At 42.2% G+C, this 14,913-nt stretch overlaps 1 protein-coding gene across 1 annotated transcript in view; it reads left to right on the top strand.

Moving 5' to 3' along the window:
- The window catches only part of LOC121547881 (ribosome-binding protein 1-like), a 34,914-nt gene that overhangs the window by 16,180 nt on the left and 3,821 nt on the right, over positions 1–14,913 (top strand). The window contains exons 10-30 of the mRNA XM_045218063.1: positions 2,097–2,214; positions 2,530–2,711; positions 3,359–3,393; positions 3,481–3,568; positions 4,037–4,074; positions 4,197–4,311; positions 4,769–4,806; positions 5,126–5,216; positions 5,557–5,597; positions 5,780–5,852; positions 6,256–6,345; positions 6,644–6,736; positions 6,834–6,905; positions 8,602–8,691; positions 8,968–9,060; positions 9,158–9,229; positions 9,404–9,484; positions 10,150–10,233; positions 10,373–10,465; positions 14,261–14,302; positions 14,452–14,550. Coding sequence (XP_045073998.1) covers positions 2,097–2,214; positions 2,530–2,711; positions 3,359–3,393; positions 3,481–3,568; positions 4,037–4,074; positions 4,197–4,311; positions 4,769–4,806; positions 5,126–5,216; positions 5,557–5,597; positions 5,780–5,852; positions 6,256–6,345; positions 6,644–6,736; positions 6,834–6,905; positions 8,602–8,691; positions 8,968–9,060; positions 9,158–9,229; positions 9,404–9,484; positions 10,150–10,233; positions 10,373–10,465; positions 14,261–14,302; positions 14,452–14,550 — 1,728 coding nt within the window. The remainder of the gene's footprint in view (positions 1–2,096; positions 2,215–2,529; positions 2,712–3,358; positions 3,394–3,480; positions 3,569–4,036; positions 4,075–4,196; positions 4,312–4,768; positions 4,807–5,125; positions 5,217–5,556; positions 5,598–5,779; positions 5,853–6,255; positions 6,346–6,643; positions 6,737–6,833; positions 6,906–8,601; positions 8,692–8,967; positions 9,061–9,157; positions 9,230–9,403; positions 9,485–10,149; positions 10,234–10,372; positions 10,466–14,260; positions 14,303–14,451; positions 14,551–14,913) is intronic.

Raw genomic sequence — 14,913 nt, 5'->3', positions numbered from 1 at the left:
ATTGTCATCAAAGTACTCTCGCTCTGTCAATTCTATTCACGTCTCTTTCTTTCTCTCTCGCTCTGCCTCTCTTTCTCTCAACCCTTATCTTCTGGCTGGTTCCCCCCCTCTAAACCCGTATCTATTGGCTGGGCCCCCTCACCCCTCCAAAACGCCGGTGATGGGGGCTGGATCTCTGATGGGGTTTGTAATCACAGAGCTGTGTGTTGGACTGGAATGCAACCACACAATAATGGGGGGCTGGCTGCTGGCTGTAAGGGAAATGCTTTTCTCTCTCAGCACCAGATGGAATGTGTGCTACGTGCCCAAGCAAAGCAGGACTCCATTCTGCATAAGCTGTCTGCAAAATGGCCGTCATCTAGTGGAACTGACTGTATACTGTACATCAGACTGTTTGCTATATGGAATCTACTATGACTGATACTACTACTACTACTGTTACTACGGCTACTACTACTGTTACTACGGCTACTACTACTGTTACTACGGCTACTACTACTACTGTTACTACGGCTACTATGACTACTACTACTGCGAAGACTGCCACTACTGCGGCGAATACGACTAATACTATTACTAGACTCATACAGCAGGGTTAGTTCTTGGCTCCATTCTTGACATTTGCACCTTCCTGCCCTGCACAGTGTTTAAAATGCTAGCACACCCAGCTGTGTTTTTAGTACGTTAGCTACATTCTAATGGAATGCTGTTTTGTGTGTGTTATCATGGAATGTGGGGAGTGAGTCGGTCCTTTACTTCCTGATAGTGAAGACTTCATGTTATAATAATAATAATAATAATATAATATGCCATTTAGCAGACGCTTTTATCCAAAGCGACTTACAGTCATGCGTGCATACATTTTTGTGTATGGGTGGTCCCGGGGATCGAACCCACTACCTTGGCGTTACAAGCGCCGTGCTCTACCAGCTGAGCTACAGAGGACCACATGTTGTTTAATCATTTTAACTATGACCTCTTCCTGGACCAGTCCTGAAGTTTATCATCCGAATGTAATAAAAGTGCCTATTAGTGAATGTAGACGTCCCAGGCTCTTTACGCTGTGTCAGTATCGTTACACGCCGACTGCGTCCGCCATCGCAAGCATGTTGATTTTGTCCATCTGCCCCAGACGCGATCAGGACACGCAGGTTGAAATATCAAAACCAACTCTGAACCAACTATATTAACTTGGGGACCGGTCGAAACGCATTAAACATTCATGGAAATGTAGCTAGCTAGCTTGCTGTTGCTAGCTAATTTGTCCTGGGATATAAACATTGGGTTGTTATATTACCCGAAATGCACAAGGTCCTCTACTCCGACAATTAATCCACAGGTAAAAGGGTAAACCTAGTTAATTTCTAGTAATCTCTCCGCCTTCAGTCTTCTTCTTTGGACATAATATATATGGCGGTTGGCAACCAACTTTAAGGTGCATTACCACCACCAACTGGACTGGAGTGTGGACCGCAGTTCATCTTTCAATCACCCACGTGGGTATATGTTACTAAAAACCAATGAGGAGATGGGAGAGGCGGGACTTGCAGCGCGTCAAGTGTCACGAATGGAACCAAGTTCTATTTTAGGGCCTGGCTACGCAGATGATCGTTGACGCGCGCAGTTTGGATGAAATAATTTGAATGACGTATGTGTACATTTATGTTGCAACGCTCGCGCACGTAACGCGAGCAGTGTGGTTAGCGTCTGTGTTGCTCTGTCTCACTCCTCAGTTTTATAGTTCATACTAACTCTGTAGCTGGATAATGTAGTAGAGAAATTGTATTTATCCTCTGCTGCCCTCTGGTGGTGAGTAACAGTGCCCCCTGCTTCCATAATCATGCCAGCCATGCAGATAGCGAGACCATAACAAATAGAGGCTCAGCCGGTACAGATTGGCAACGCCAAGGGTCGTGCCTTCGATTCCCGCCGGGACCACCCATATGTAAAAATGTATGCACACATGACGACTATAAGTTGCTTTTGGATAAAAATATTCTGCTAAATGGCATATTGTGGATGGATGAATGTCATAACTTGCCCTGAGCATGCTGTCACACTGCAGTATCACAGAATACTATCTATCTGTCTATCAGGCCAGTCATGCTGAGAGTGAGCAGATGTTGCAGAGGAGGCTGGAGGAAGTCAGTGAGGAGTTGAGGAGTTCTCAGAGCACCCTGGAGAAAGCCCAGCAGGACGCTACAACCCTCTCAGGTAAAACATTATTCACGTTTCGGCCATGTTTCTTGGAATTCCAGTGAGCTGACGGGGCATGAAGTGAAAGTCCTCCGTTTTGAAGTCCATGTAAACTCGTGCTGAAACTTTCCTCAAGTTCAACCTTTTAAAAATGTACTTGGATGATTGATAAACCGACCAACAGAACAAATCAGAGTACGTATAATCACGTTATTTTTCACTGACAAATTTAACCTACGTTATTTTATTCTTTAAAATTGCAGGTGAATAAGGACTTTTGACTACTGATTAAACAATGCTGATAGTTTGTAGTGCTGTCTGCTATCCCTCCAGACCTCCAGGTCCACCTGGGCAGTGTAGAGGCTGATCTGAAGGAGCGTAGTGCCCAGGTGGAGGCCCTCGCAGCCCAGCTGGAGCAGACAGAGCTGGAGAAGGGACAACTGGAGGACCAGGTGGGATCCATTAATGTACTTCTAGAGGCCAGCCACAACAGAGAGGAGAATGAGGACATGGAGGTGAGTTATCAGATTATATTATGTTAATGAGGACATGGAGGTGAGTTATCAGATCAGATGATATTTTAATGAGGACATGGAGGTGGGTTATCAGATCAGATGATATTTTAATGAGGACATGGAGGTGGGTTATCAGATCAGATGATATTAATGAGGACATGGAGGTGGGTTATCAGATCAGATGATATTAATGAGGACATGGAGGTGGGTTATCAGATCAGATGATATTAATGAGGAAATGGAGGTGAGTTATTACATGATATGATGTTAATGAGGACATGGAGGTGAGTTATCAGATTAGATTAGATTATATGATATTATGGGGCGGGTAGGAGCCTAGACCTGCGCGAGCCAGTGCTTAGTAGTGCCAGAGAGGTTTAAAACCCAGAGACTCGACATGCGATTACTTCCTGTAAACACCCAGGATGAAGACTCAGAGCACCGTCAATGGGAGAGTGGCAAATTTGTTCACAAAGTATTTGCAGGAGGTAATCAATCACAAGTTGAGTATCTGTTTCCAAACCTCTCTGGTGCTAGTTAGCATGGGCTTGTCCCGAGATGGTGTAGTGGTGGAAACTATGTTATTGACTGTTCTTTTGGGTCGATTTCTAAGGATGTCTGAATTGATGTTTGTTTATGTTTTGTAGGAAAACTCCACTGAGTTGGAACGGCTAAAGATGAGGTACCTTCTGATCTGTCCCTCATAATTCTCTCTATATAGATGTAGAGTTGATATTTTCTCAACAACGCCAATCATTTTCTCTTCCAGTCTTCAAGACCGAGACATTCAGCTGGCGTCACTCCAAGAGGAGCTGAAGCAGCTCAAAGAAATGAAACAGGAGGCAGCTATAACTGCCGTAAGTATCTCAACTCTGAGACAAAATCTCTGTTCTGTTGTCACTTTGCTAGTGGGAAGGCCATGGTCCATGGCTAGCTGAATCAGTTATTTTTCTATTGATTCACTAACTGAATCGGTTATTTCTGTATTAATTCACTAACTGAATCGGTTATTTCTGTATTAATTCACTAACTGAATCGGTTATTTCTGTATTAATTCACTAACTGAATCGGTTATTTCTGTATTGATTCACTAACTGAATCGGTTATTTCTGTATTAATTCACTAACTGAATCGGTTATTTCTGTATTCATTCACTAACTGAATCAGTTATTTCTCTATTGATTTCCTAGCTGATAAAAAATATTATTTAGACATGTCTAGGCAGAATTGTGTCCATTGGGAAGAGACCTCTTGTTTCCAAAGAAGGGTATTGAGAAAACCATAGATTTGATCTTTCTAATGATCTTCTCACTCTGTCGCGACAGGAGATCACTACAACTGAGACTGAGCAGGATCCTAACTGGTACGCCTAGTCCACCTCCATCTGTGTATATATCATCCATTTGAATCAGTCCCCAGCTTTGTTTAATTCTGGCTATTATGTACCTGAACATTCTCGTATGTATCTTTTTTATTTTATTTTAGTGAGGACAGAAGCCTGGTGGCATCACTTCAGGAAGAACTGAAGCAGCTTAGAGAAGAGATGGAACAACTACTAAACTCTCCCGTAGCTCCCCCAAGTTTCATCGAACTAAAAGCGGTACGTTTCTATATTTAAACGACAGTTTTTCCATGATGAATATTGACATGTTCTCGTGGTTAACTTGGGGCGGCATGTAGTCCAGTGGCTAGAGGGGTGAGCCAGCAACCAGAAGGTTGCCAGTTCGAAAAACATTGGTCTGCGAAAAATATCTGGATGGATGTGAGCTGGCAACCGAAGGGTTGCTGATATCAAATCCTAGATGCCATTGCCTGCCATTATGCCCTTGAGCAAGGCACTTTACCCCCCCACAACAACTACTCCACGGCGCCCAGTGTGGCAGTCCCCTGCTCCAACCTGTGTGTGTATATATACATACGTGTGTGTGTGTGTGTGTGTGTGTGTGTGTGTGTGTGTGTGTGTGTGTGTGTGTGTGTGTGTGTGTGTGTCTTTCAGAGGGGTTGGGATAAAGCAGACCAATAAAGTAATCTTAATGTTGAAACTCCTTTTTTACCAGGCTGATGTCTCAGGAGAGACTAAACAGCTACGCAACGGGTATGTTATGATTTTATTGATGCCTTGTTCCAGAGAAATATATTTACTAGAGGACAGAACATTGTCATGTTCCAGAGAAATAGATTTAATTGGGGACAGAACATTGACTTGTTCCAGAGAAATAGATTTACTAGGGGACAGAACATTGACTTGTTCCAGAGAAATAGATTTACTAGGGGACAGAACATTGACTTGAATAGGACTGTCAGTTCTAGTCCTATGCCTTGTGCTCAACTCCACAAAAAACAATCAGTTCAATACAGCTGTATTACAACACGACATTGTCTAACACTGGTTAACCATGTGCTCTTCCTTCCAGTCTGGAGAAGAGCGAGAGCCAGGAAGCATCGCTAGAAGCGGAAGGGAAGGAACTCAAAGAAAAATCTGAACAGGCCCAGAGCAGCACCACTGTAAGTTCCCCATTCTTCTCCTACAGTCACCTTAGCCTGGTCCCAGGCCTGTTTGTGCTGTACAGCCAACTCCTATGGGCGTTTGGTGTGACAATGACCATAGGAGTTGGCAAGACGGCACAAACAGATCTGGGACCAGGCTAGATCTGCCTTTTCCCTAGCCACCGTGCTTCTACATCTGCATTGCTTGCTGTTTGGGGTTTTAGGCTGGGTTACTGTATAGCACTTTGTGACATCTACTGATGTAAAAAGGTCTTTATTAATCCATGTGATTTGATATAGTTACCCTGCTTGTCTATCAACATGATCTGTATTAGTGAACGATCTGTTTTGGTTTCAGCAGTCTGACAACACAGCAGAACTGGCTGCGCTACAAACCAGGTACATGGAAACTTGGTCATCGGCGTTTTGAAATTCAAATCAAACTGTATTTAAAGTGTATTTTAAAAAATCACAACACACTTTACAGTAAACCAAAACAAATGAAGGGGATAAAAGTTATATGGGCTTTTGGCTCTTCTGTATAAAAAGTAAACTGTTTCTTTCCCTTGGTTCTCCGTTAGTCTGGCAGAGAGGGAAGCTATGATGACGTCACTACAGGAGGCGCTAAGGGAAGCCAGGGACCAATCACAGAAGGTACAGGAGACTCTCGCTCAGTCCCAGCTGAGCACAGAGCTGCCGTTAAGACTGAGCCATAATAATGATAATTGATTATTGATTGGTCTGGTCTGACAGAAGTCATGGTTATGCAGTCTGTATAGTATGTTAACAGTGTTTTTAATGCAGTCTGTATAGTATGTTAACAGTGTTTTAATGCAGTCTGTATAGTATGTTAACAGTGTTTTAATGCAGTCTGTATAGTATGTTAACAGTGTTTTAATGCAGTCTGTATAGTATGTTAACAGTGTTTTAATGCAGTCTGTATAGGTTCTGGTTTTTACCCTTTACCTGTAAGCCAGGGCATCAAAGACAAATATAACATTTTAATCAAATGTAATGGACATTCTTATTGGTTCGGTCTGTGGGGTTTTGATTCCAGGAGCTGTTGGAGAAACTGAAGGAGACCGAGGACAGCCACGGGACACTGCAGGCGGAGTGTGACCAGTACAGGACAGTCCTGGCTGAAACGGTGACGACTTGCACTAATACAACATGCCCAATTGGTCAACCATCACCTGCATCTCTAAATAAACTTAACATTTGGCCTACAGCCTTTTTACTACAAAAGACAATAGCGTGTTTGAGTGAGTGAGAGAGAGAGAGAGAGAGACAGAGGTGTGGATGGGGAATAAATCTGCTGAATTTATCACCCAACACCTGCATCTATAAAGACGTGAAACAAAACTCTCTTCTTGCATAAAAACAAGTGTGAGCGGGCGAGAGAGCGAGTCGTGGTCTACATGTCATGGATCTGTCTCCCTCCACAGGAAGGAATGCTGAAGGACCTTCAGAAGAGTGTTGAGGAGGAGGAGCTGGTGTGGAAATCCAAGATGGCCGACTCTGAGGACCAGTTGAAGAAGGTGAAGAAGCAGTGTTGTGTCCCTTTCCTCTGTAATGCTTGTGATATTGTGCTGTCTGTGGGTCTGTTCTAAACCACTCCTTCTCTACTCACACTAGGCCCTGGAACAAGTGCACACTCTGGAGGAGACTGCAGAGAGCTTGAAGGCAGAAAACCAAAGCATAGAACAGGTATAATAAATACATCAATGTAAAAAATAAATAAATGTGTTAATTAATTTCCACCTGAAGGGGTTTATCATGATGCTCCGTGTAATGTTTTAATATCCCGTCCAGTGGGTGTGTGGTGACAGACTGGTACTGTCTGATGGAGGCTTTAGTAATGGACTCCTCCCTGTAATGCAGTCTGTATAGTATGTTAACAGTGTGTTTTAATGCAGTCTGTATAGGATGTTAACAGTGTTTTAATGCAGTCTGTATAGGATGTTAACAGTGTTTTAATGCAGTCTGTATAGGATGTTAAGTGTTTTAATGCAGTCTGTATAGGATGTTAACAGTGTTTTAATGCAGTCTGTATAGGATGTTAACAGTGTTTTAATGCAGTCTGTATAGGATGTTAACAGTGTTTTAATGCAGTCTGTATAGGATGTTAACAGTGTTTTAATGCAGTCTGTATAGGATGTTAACAGTGTTTTAATGCAGTCTGTATAGTATGTTAACAGTGTTTTAATGCAGTCTGTATAGGATGTTAACAGTGTTTTAATGCAGTCTGTATAGGATGTTAACAGTGTTTTAATGCAGTCTGTATAGTATGTTAACAGTGTTTTAATGCAGTCTGTATAGGATGTTAACAGTGTTTTAATGCAGTCTGTATAGGATGTTAACAGTGTTTTAATGCAGTCTGTATAGTATGTTAACAGTGTTTTAATGCAGTCTGTATAGGATGTTAACAGTGTTTTAATGCAGTCTGTATAGGATGTTAACAGTGTTTTAATGCAGTCTGTATAGTATGTTAACAGTGTTTTAATGCAGTCTGTATAGGATGTTAACAGTGTTTTAATGCAGTCTGTATAGGATGTTAACAGTGTTTTAATGCAGTCTGTATAGTATGTTAACAGTGTTTTAATGCAGTCTGTATAGGATGTTAACAGTGTTTAATGCAGTCTGTATAGTATGTTAACAGTGTTTTAATGCAGTCTGTATAGTATGTTAACAGTGTTTTAATGCAGTCTGTATAGGATGTTAACAGTGTTTTAATGCAGTCTGTATAGTATGTTAACAGTGTTTTAATGCAGTCTGTATAGGATGTTAACAGTGTTTTAATGCAGTCTGTATAGGATGTTAACAGTGTTTTAATGCAGTCTGTATAGTATGTTAACAGTGTTTTAATGCAGTCTGTATAGTATGTTAACAGTGTTTTTAATGCAGTCTGTATAGTATGTTAACAGTGTTTTTAATGCAGTCTGTATAGGATGTTAACAGTGTTTTAATGCAGTCTCTATAGTATGTTAACAGTGTTTTAATGCAGTCTGTATAGTATGTTAACAGGGTTTTAATGCAGTCTGTATAGGATGTTAACAGTGTTTTAATGCAGTCTCTATAGTATGTTAACAGTGTTTTAATGCAGTCTCTATAGTATGTTAACAGTGTTTTAATGCAGTCTGTATAGTATGTTAACAGTGTTTTAATGCAGTCTGTATAGTATGTTAACAGTGTTTTTAATGCAGTCTGTATAGTATGTTAACAGTGTTTTAATGCAGTCTGTATAGGATGTTAACAGTGTTTTAATGCAGTCTGTATAGTATGTTAACAGTGTTTTAATGCAGTCTGTATAGTTTCTGGTTTTTACAGGTAAAGACAAATATAAAATGTTTATCAAATGTAATGGACATTCTTATTGGTTCTGTCTGTGGGGTTTTGATTCCAGGAGCTGTTGGAGAAACTGAAGGAGACCGAGGACAGCCACGGGACACTGCAGGCAGAGTGTGACCAGTACAGGACAGTCCTGGCTGAAACGGTGAAGACTTGCACTAATACAACATGCCCAATTGGTCAACCATCACCTGAATCTCTAAATGAACTTAACATTTGGCCTACAGCCTTTTTACTACAAAAGACAATAGCGTGTTTGAGTGAGTGAGAGAGAGAGAGCGAGCCAGAGGTGTGGATGGGGAATAAATCTGCTGAATTTATCACCCAACACCTATAAAGATGTGAAACAAAACTCTCTCTCTGTGAGCGGGCGAGAGAGCGAGTCGTGGTCTACATGTCATGGATCTGTCTCCCTCCACAGGAAGGAATGCTGAAGGACCTTCAGAAGAGTGTTGAGGAGGAGGAGCTGGTGTGGAAATCCAAGATGGCCGACTCTGAGGACCAGTTGAAGAAGGTGAAGAAGCAGTGTTGTGTCCCTTTCCTCTGTAATGCTTGTGATATTGTGCTGTCTGTGGGTCTGTTCTAAACCACTCCTTCTCTACTCACACTAGGCTCTGGAACAAGTGCACACTCTGAAGGAGACTGCAGAGAGCTTGAAGGCAGAAAACCAAAGCATAGAACAGGTATAATAAATACATCAATGTAAAAAAAAAAAAATATGTTAATTAATTTCCACCTGAAGGGGTTTATCATGATGCTCCGTGTAATGTTTTAATATCCGGTCCAGTAGGTGTGTAGTGACTGACTGGTTCTGTCTGATGGAGGTTTTAGTAATGGACTCCTCCCTCTCTCTGCAGCTGAAGGAGCAGGTGATGCTGTTGGAAGCCCAGTTGGAGAAACAGTCCGAGACCGCCCCGACAGAGGAGGAAATGTCTCAGGTACACATCTACATCCGTTAAGGGCGGCAGCTAGCCTAGCAGTTAGCGCTAGTCCAAGTCCCGAGCCGACAAGGTGTAAATTATGTCGATGTGCCTTTTGAGCAAGGCGCTTAACCCTAATTGCTCCAGGATCGCCGTTGATGATGACAGACCCTGACCGTGAACCCACTCTCCGGGGGTGTCTCTGGGAGTTGGGATAAGCAAAAAACACATTTCCAATTCACACGCGTGTGTGTATAATGGGTGAAATGGGACAAATATAAGCACCCACCAAATTACGATTATTATTATACAGACCATAAATGGATACACTACACATCAATATTCATAGACCATAGGTACACTATTTATACACATCAATATTCATAGACCATAGGTACACTATTTAAACACCAATATTCATAGACCATAGGTGCACTATTTATACACATCAATATTCATAGACCATAGGTACACTAGTTATACACATCAATATTCATAGACCATAGGTACACTAGTTATACATGTAGTAGAAACAGTCAGAGGAAATGACTCCGGTACACCGACTAGTAAAGACATCATCCCATATCACCAGCTGTTTTTTTGCTCTGTCTCACTAAATCACATTGCTGGTAGAGTGAGTGACCACAGAATGTAGTACATTATTGAGTCCGTGTGTTCTCCAGTTGAAGCAGCTGCTGTCAGAGTCTCAGAGCCAGCTGGAGTCAGCCCAGACGCAGGCCCAGACGCACAGGGAAGAGCTGGCTATGGTAAGTGTGTGTGTCTGTCTCCTGTGGTCCTGACCGGAACATCAATGAGTTGAGGTCAACTTAGTGTGTGTGTGTGTATGAGTTTGTGTATTCCAATTCTCTCCCTCTTGTCTCTAACCCCTGGAGCTTCCTGTTCCAGGTCAGAGGTCAGCTGAACGAGGCGATGGAGCGCGCTCAGAGCCAGAAGGCGGTCCCTGAGGCCGGGGCACAGAATGGCCAATCAGAGCCTGAGGTCAGGGTGCATCGAAGGTTATAGGTCATGGGGCAATCCTTCACTGCCGGTCTACTCTATTGGAGGGAACTGGAAACTGGTCCCTAATGGTCACCACCACTCCATAATATAGTCCTCAGCACATTCTAATTAGGAAGGAATAGCAAGCCGATTGTCTCACAGCCAAAGGCTATATTATTAAACAACCACTGTAATGAAGCAGCCACCCTCCCAAAAAACGGCAATTTGCGGGAAAATACTGTTATTAAAAAAACACCTGATGTTAGTGGTTTCATGTGATGGAGATACATCTCAGTTAAAAGCTTAGAGGGGAAACCTAAAGATGCAACAACTAGGATGGGTTGCTAATGACTAGGATTGGGCCTTTTTGGCTTCTGGACAACGAAAGAAAGTTGATATGAAAACCAATCGAACAGGAGATAAATGCTTGTTTCAATGGCATATGAGTCTTTATAAAATTAAAATAATTGCATCCACGTTTCTATGGTCTGATTTTGGCTAGGCTACTTCGACGCAAGTTAAGACATTCCTCATCATATGTAGTAAAACCTCCCATGTTTCAAACAATGTTTTTCAAAATGCACACTGCCTCCAGCTCAGATTGCAAGGTGGTGGGTGACTCGCTGATAGCCTGCATACCATATTCTCATCCACTAAAATTGGTGAATGGAGGATGTGCTTCAATTAGGAGTTGAAATATAAAAATAGATCCTCCTTTTTATTTTTATCTTGGCCATCAAAACTCTGTTTTTAACACGCGATTGCATTTAGAATTGTTGCGCAATGACTGGGCTTATAAGAAGACGTTTTGCTCCAGCAGCAACCAGCTGTTGGAGCAACCAGAGCTGAATAACGCTCTGTATGCTGTGTGTGAGATATAGATATATATATACACAGTGGGGAAAAAAAGTATTTAGTTAGCCACCAATTGTGCAAGTTCTCCCACTTAAACAGATGAGAGAGGCCTGTAATTTTCATCATAGGTACACGTCAACTATGACAGACAAAATGAGGGGAAAAAAATCCAGAAAATCACATTGTAGGATTTTTAATGAATTTATTTGCAATTTATGGTGGAAAATAAGTATTTGGTCAATAACAAAAGTTTCTCAATACTTTGTTATATACCCTTTGTTGGCAATGACACAGGTCAAACGTTTTCTGTAAGTCTTCACAAGGTTTTCACACACTGTTGCTGGTATTTTGGCCCATTCCTCCATGCAGATCTCCTCTAGAACAGTGATGTTTTGGGGCTGTCGCTGGCCAACACGGACTTTCAACTCCCTCCAAAGATTTTCTATGGGGTTGAGATCTGGAGACTGGCTAGGCCACTCCAGGACCTTGAAATGCTTCTTACGAAGCCACTCCTTCGTTGCCCGGGCAGTGTGTTTGGAGTGTGGAGTTTGGAGTGTGACTGTTTGAGGCTGTGGACAGGTGTCTTTTATACTGATAACAAGTTCAAACAGGTGCCATTAATACAGGTAACGAGTGGAGGACAGAGGAGCCTCTTAAAGAAGAAGTTACAGGTCTGTGAGAGCCAGAAATCTTGCTTGTTTGTAGGTGACCAAATTCTTATTTTCCACCATAATTTGCAAATAAATTCATTAAAAATCCAACAATGTGATTTTCAGGATTTTTTTTCTCAATTTGTCTGTCATAGTTTACGTGTACTTATGATGAAAATTACAGGCCTCATCTTTTTAAGTGGGAGAACTTGCACAATTGGTGGCTGACTAAATACTTTTTTTCCCCACTGTATATATATGACGAACTAACGAATACACGTGCCAATTTAATTCCACTAAATTATGCAAATTAACCTATAGACCGATAAGCATGACCGGTCAAATGTACACTGAACAAAAAATATAAACGCAACATGTAATGTGTTGGTCCCATGTTTCATGAGCTGAAATAAAAAGCTTATTTCAAATTTGTTTACGTCCCTGTTAGTGAGCATTTCTCCTTTGGCAAGATAATCCATCCACCTGACAAGTGTGGCATATCAAGAAGCTGATTAAACAGCATGATCATTACACAGGTGCACCTTGTGCTGGGGACAATAAAAGGCCACTCTAAAATGTGCAGTTTTGTCACTCAACACAAGGCCACAGATGTCTCAAGTTTTGCGGAAGCGTGCAATTGGCATGTTGACTGCAGGAATGCCAGATAATTTAATGTTAATTTATCTACCATAAACCGCCTCCAACGTCGTTTTTAGAGAATTTGGCAGTACGTCCAACCGGCCTCACAACCGCAGACCATGTGTATGGCGTTGTGTGGGCGAGCAGTTTGCTGATGTCAACGTTGTGAACAGAGTGCCCCATGGTGGGGTTATGGTATGGGCAGGCATAAGCTACGGACAATGAACACAATTGCATTTTATCGATGGCAATTTTAATACACAGAGATACCGTGACGAGATCCTGAGGCCCATTGTCGCACCATTCATCCACCGCCATCTAATGTTTCAGCATGATAATGCACGGCCCCATGTCGCAAGGATCTGTACACAATTCCTGGAAGCTGAACATGTCCCAGTTCTTCCATTGAGCATGTTTGGTATGCTCTGGATCGACGTGTACGACAGCGTGTTCCATTTCCTGCCACTATCCAGGAACTTCGTACAGCTATTGAAGAGGAGTGGGTCACAATCAACAGCCTGATCAACTCTATGCAAAGGAGATGTGTCGCGCTACATGAGGCAAATGGTCACACCAGATACTGACTGGTTTTCTGATCCACGTCCCTACTTTTTTTTAAAGGTATCTGTGACCAACAGACGCATATTTGTATTCCCAGTCATATGAAATCCATAGATTAGGGCCTAATTTATTTATTTCAATTGACTGATTTCCTTATATGAACTGTAACTCAGTCAAATCTTTGAAATTGTTGCATTTAGTTTTGTTCAGTATATTTTCGGCAGCTAACCGGTTAACCGTTGATATCCCTAGTTTATGCCATTGGCCACTAGTACTATAGCTCCAGGTTAACCATTGCCTAGGAATATATATATATATATATAATTCATAATGGAGTGATGTCATGAACCTATACAGCTCTAATATGTGCAGTGATCCATTTGACCAATAGAAAAAGCCCACTGTTCTTTACTGACACATTTTGATTGGGTAAAACCATTAGAGCAATAAAAAAAACAAGAGCAGTCTATAGCAACATAGGAATGCCTATGCTTCGGGCTTGGGTGTGTCACTGTCAACTCGGATTGTGTGTCCTTAGCTCAAGAATGTTGACGCCCCAGTGTCTTGACTTTGGCGGCGTTATTATGAATGTATTATTAAAGGCAGTGTGTCCAGTCTGTCCAGTTCTCTCCATACGCAGCAGCTGTTTAACCACCCGGTGTGTTGACTCTCAGCTGCCCTAACCACAGCCTGGCTCACTCTATTCTTAGCATGATCACTCACTCCTTGGGTTCAGTTTTCCACTGATTTGGGTTTTTCACTGAAGAGCCGTACGGTTTGTTTTTGAAATGACTCTGCTTCTTGCGTGGTGTGGAGTGATGCACTGACATGGCACAGGGGTGGTGTGTGTGGGTGTCTGCGTGGGTGTGCAAGTCATTGCTTTTAGTCAAACACGACAAGCTTTTATCTATCTGTGTCTGTGGCGATGGGGGACGCATCTACAGTGTTCGTCCAGTTCTTCATCTTCTGCCTGTGTGTGTGTGTGTGTGTGTGTGTGTGTGTGTGTGTGTGTGTGTGTGTGTGTGTGTGTGTGTGTGTGTGTGTGTGTGTGATGCATCATATCCTAATACTATGTTTTGTGCATCTCAAGGTCCAGACCCAGTTGAGTCAGACCACAGACGAGTTTGAACAGGTACGCGCAACAGCCAATCGGAAGAAGGCAGAACTTGGACATTGGCTAACAAAAAAAACAACTGCTTAGTTGGACAGTGACTTGTCTCTGTGACTTTATCCGACTGACATTTTTTGTATTTTGTGTCTGACTTGATCTTGTCCTCCCAGGCTCAGAAGACCGTTGTAGAACTCCAGGCCCAGCTGGACATGCTGAAAGAGGCAGGAGACTCCCCACAGGCCGACACAGAGGACGTAACCCAGCTAAAGGTACGTGACCGTGGGCCACGTTCAGCAGAATGTTGTGGAACTTTCAGATAGAAATATGTTATGTAGAACAAACCTGCCTCTCCTGACATGTAGAATTAAAAACATCATGCTATTTCTAACGCTAACCCTGCAACGTTGGACAACGTTTACCTACTGAACATGGACCAGGGCCCGTATTCATCAATCAATCAATCAATCAATCAAATGTATTTAAAGCCCTTTTTACATCAGCAGATGTCACAAAGTGCTATACAGAAACCCAGCCTAAAACCCCAAACAGCAAGCAATGCAGATGTAGAAGCACGGTGGCTAGGGAAAAACTCCCTAGAAAGCGGGTTTTTTTTTTTTTGAGTAGTAGTGCTG

Source organism: Coregonus clupeaformis, unplaced genomic scaffold (assembly GCF_020615455.1).
Source record: "Coregonus clupeaformis isolate EN_2021a unplaced genomic scaffold, ASM2061545v1 scaf1340, whole genome shotgun sequence".
Lineage (NCBI taxonomy): Eukaryota > Metazoa > Chordata > Actinopteri > Salmoniformes > Salmonidae > Coregonus > Coregonus clupeaformis.
The sequence above is the reverse complement of the archived record's forward strand: the minus strand, read 5'-3'. Positions and strand labels throughout refer to the sequence as shown.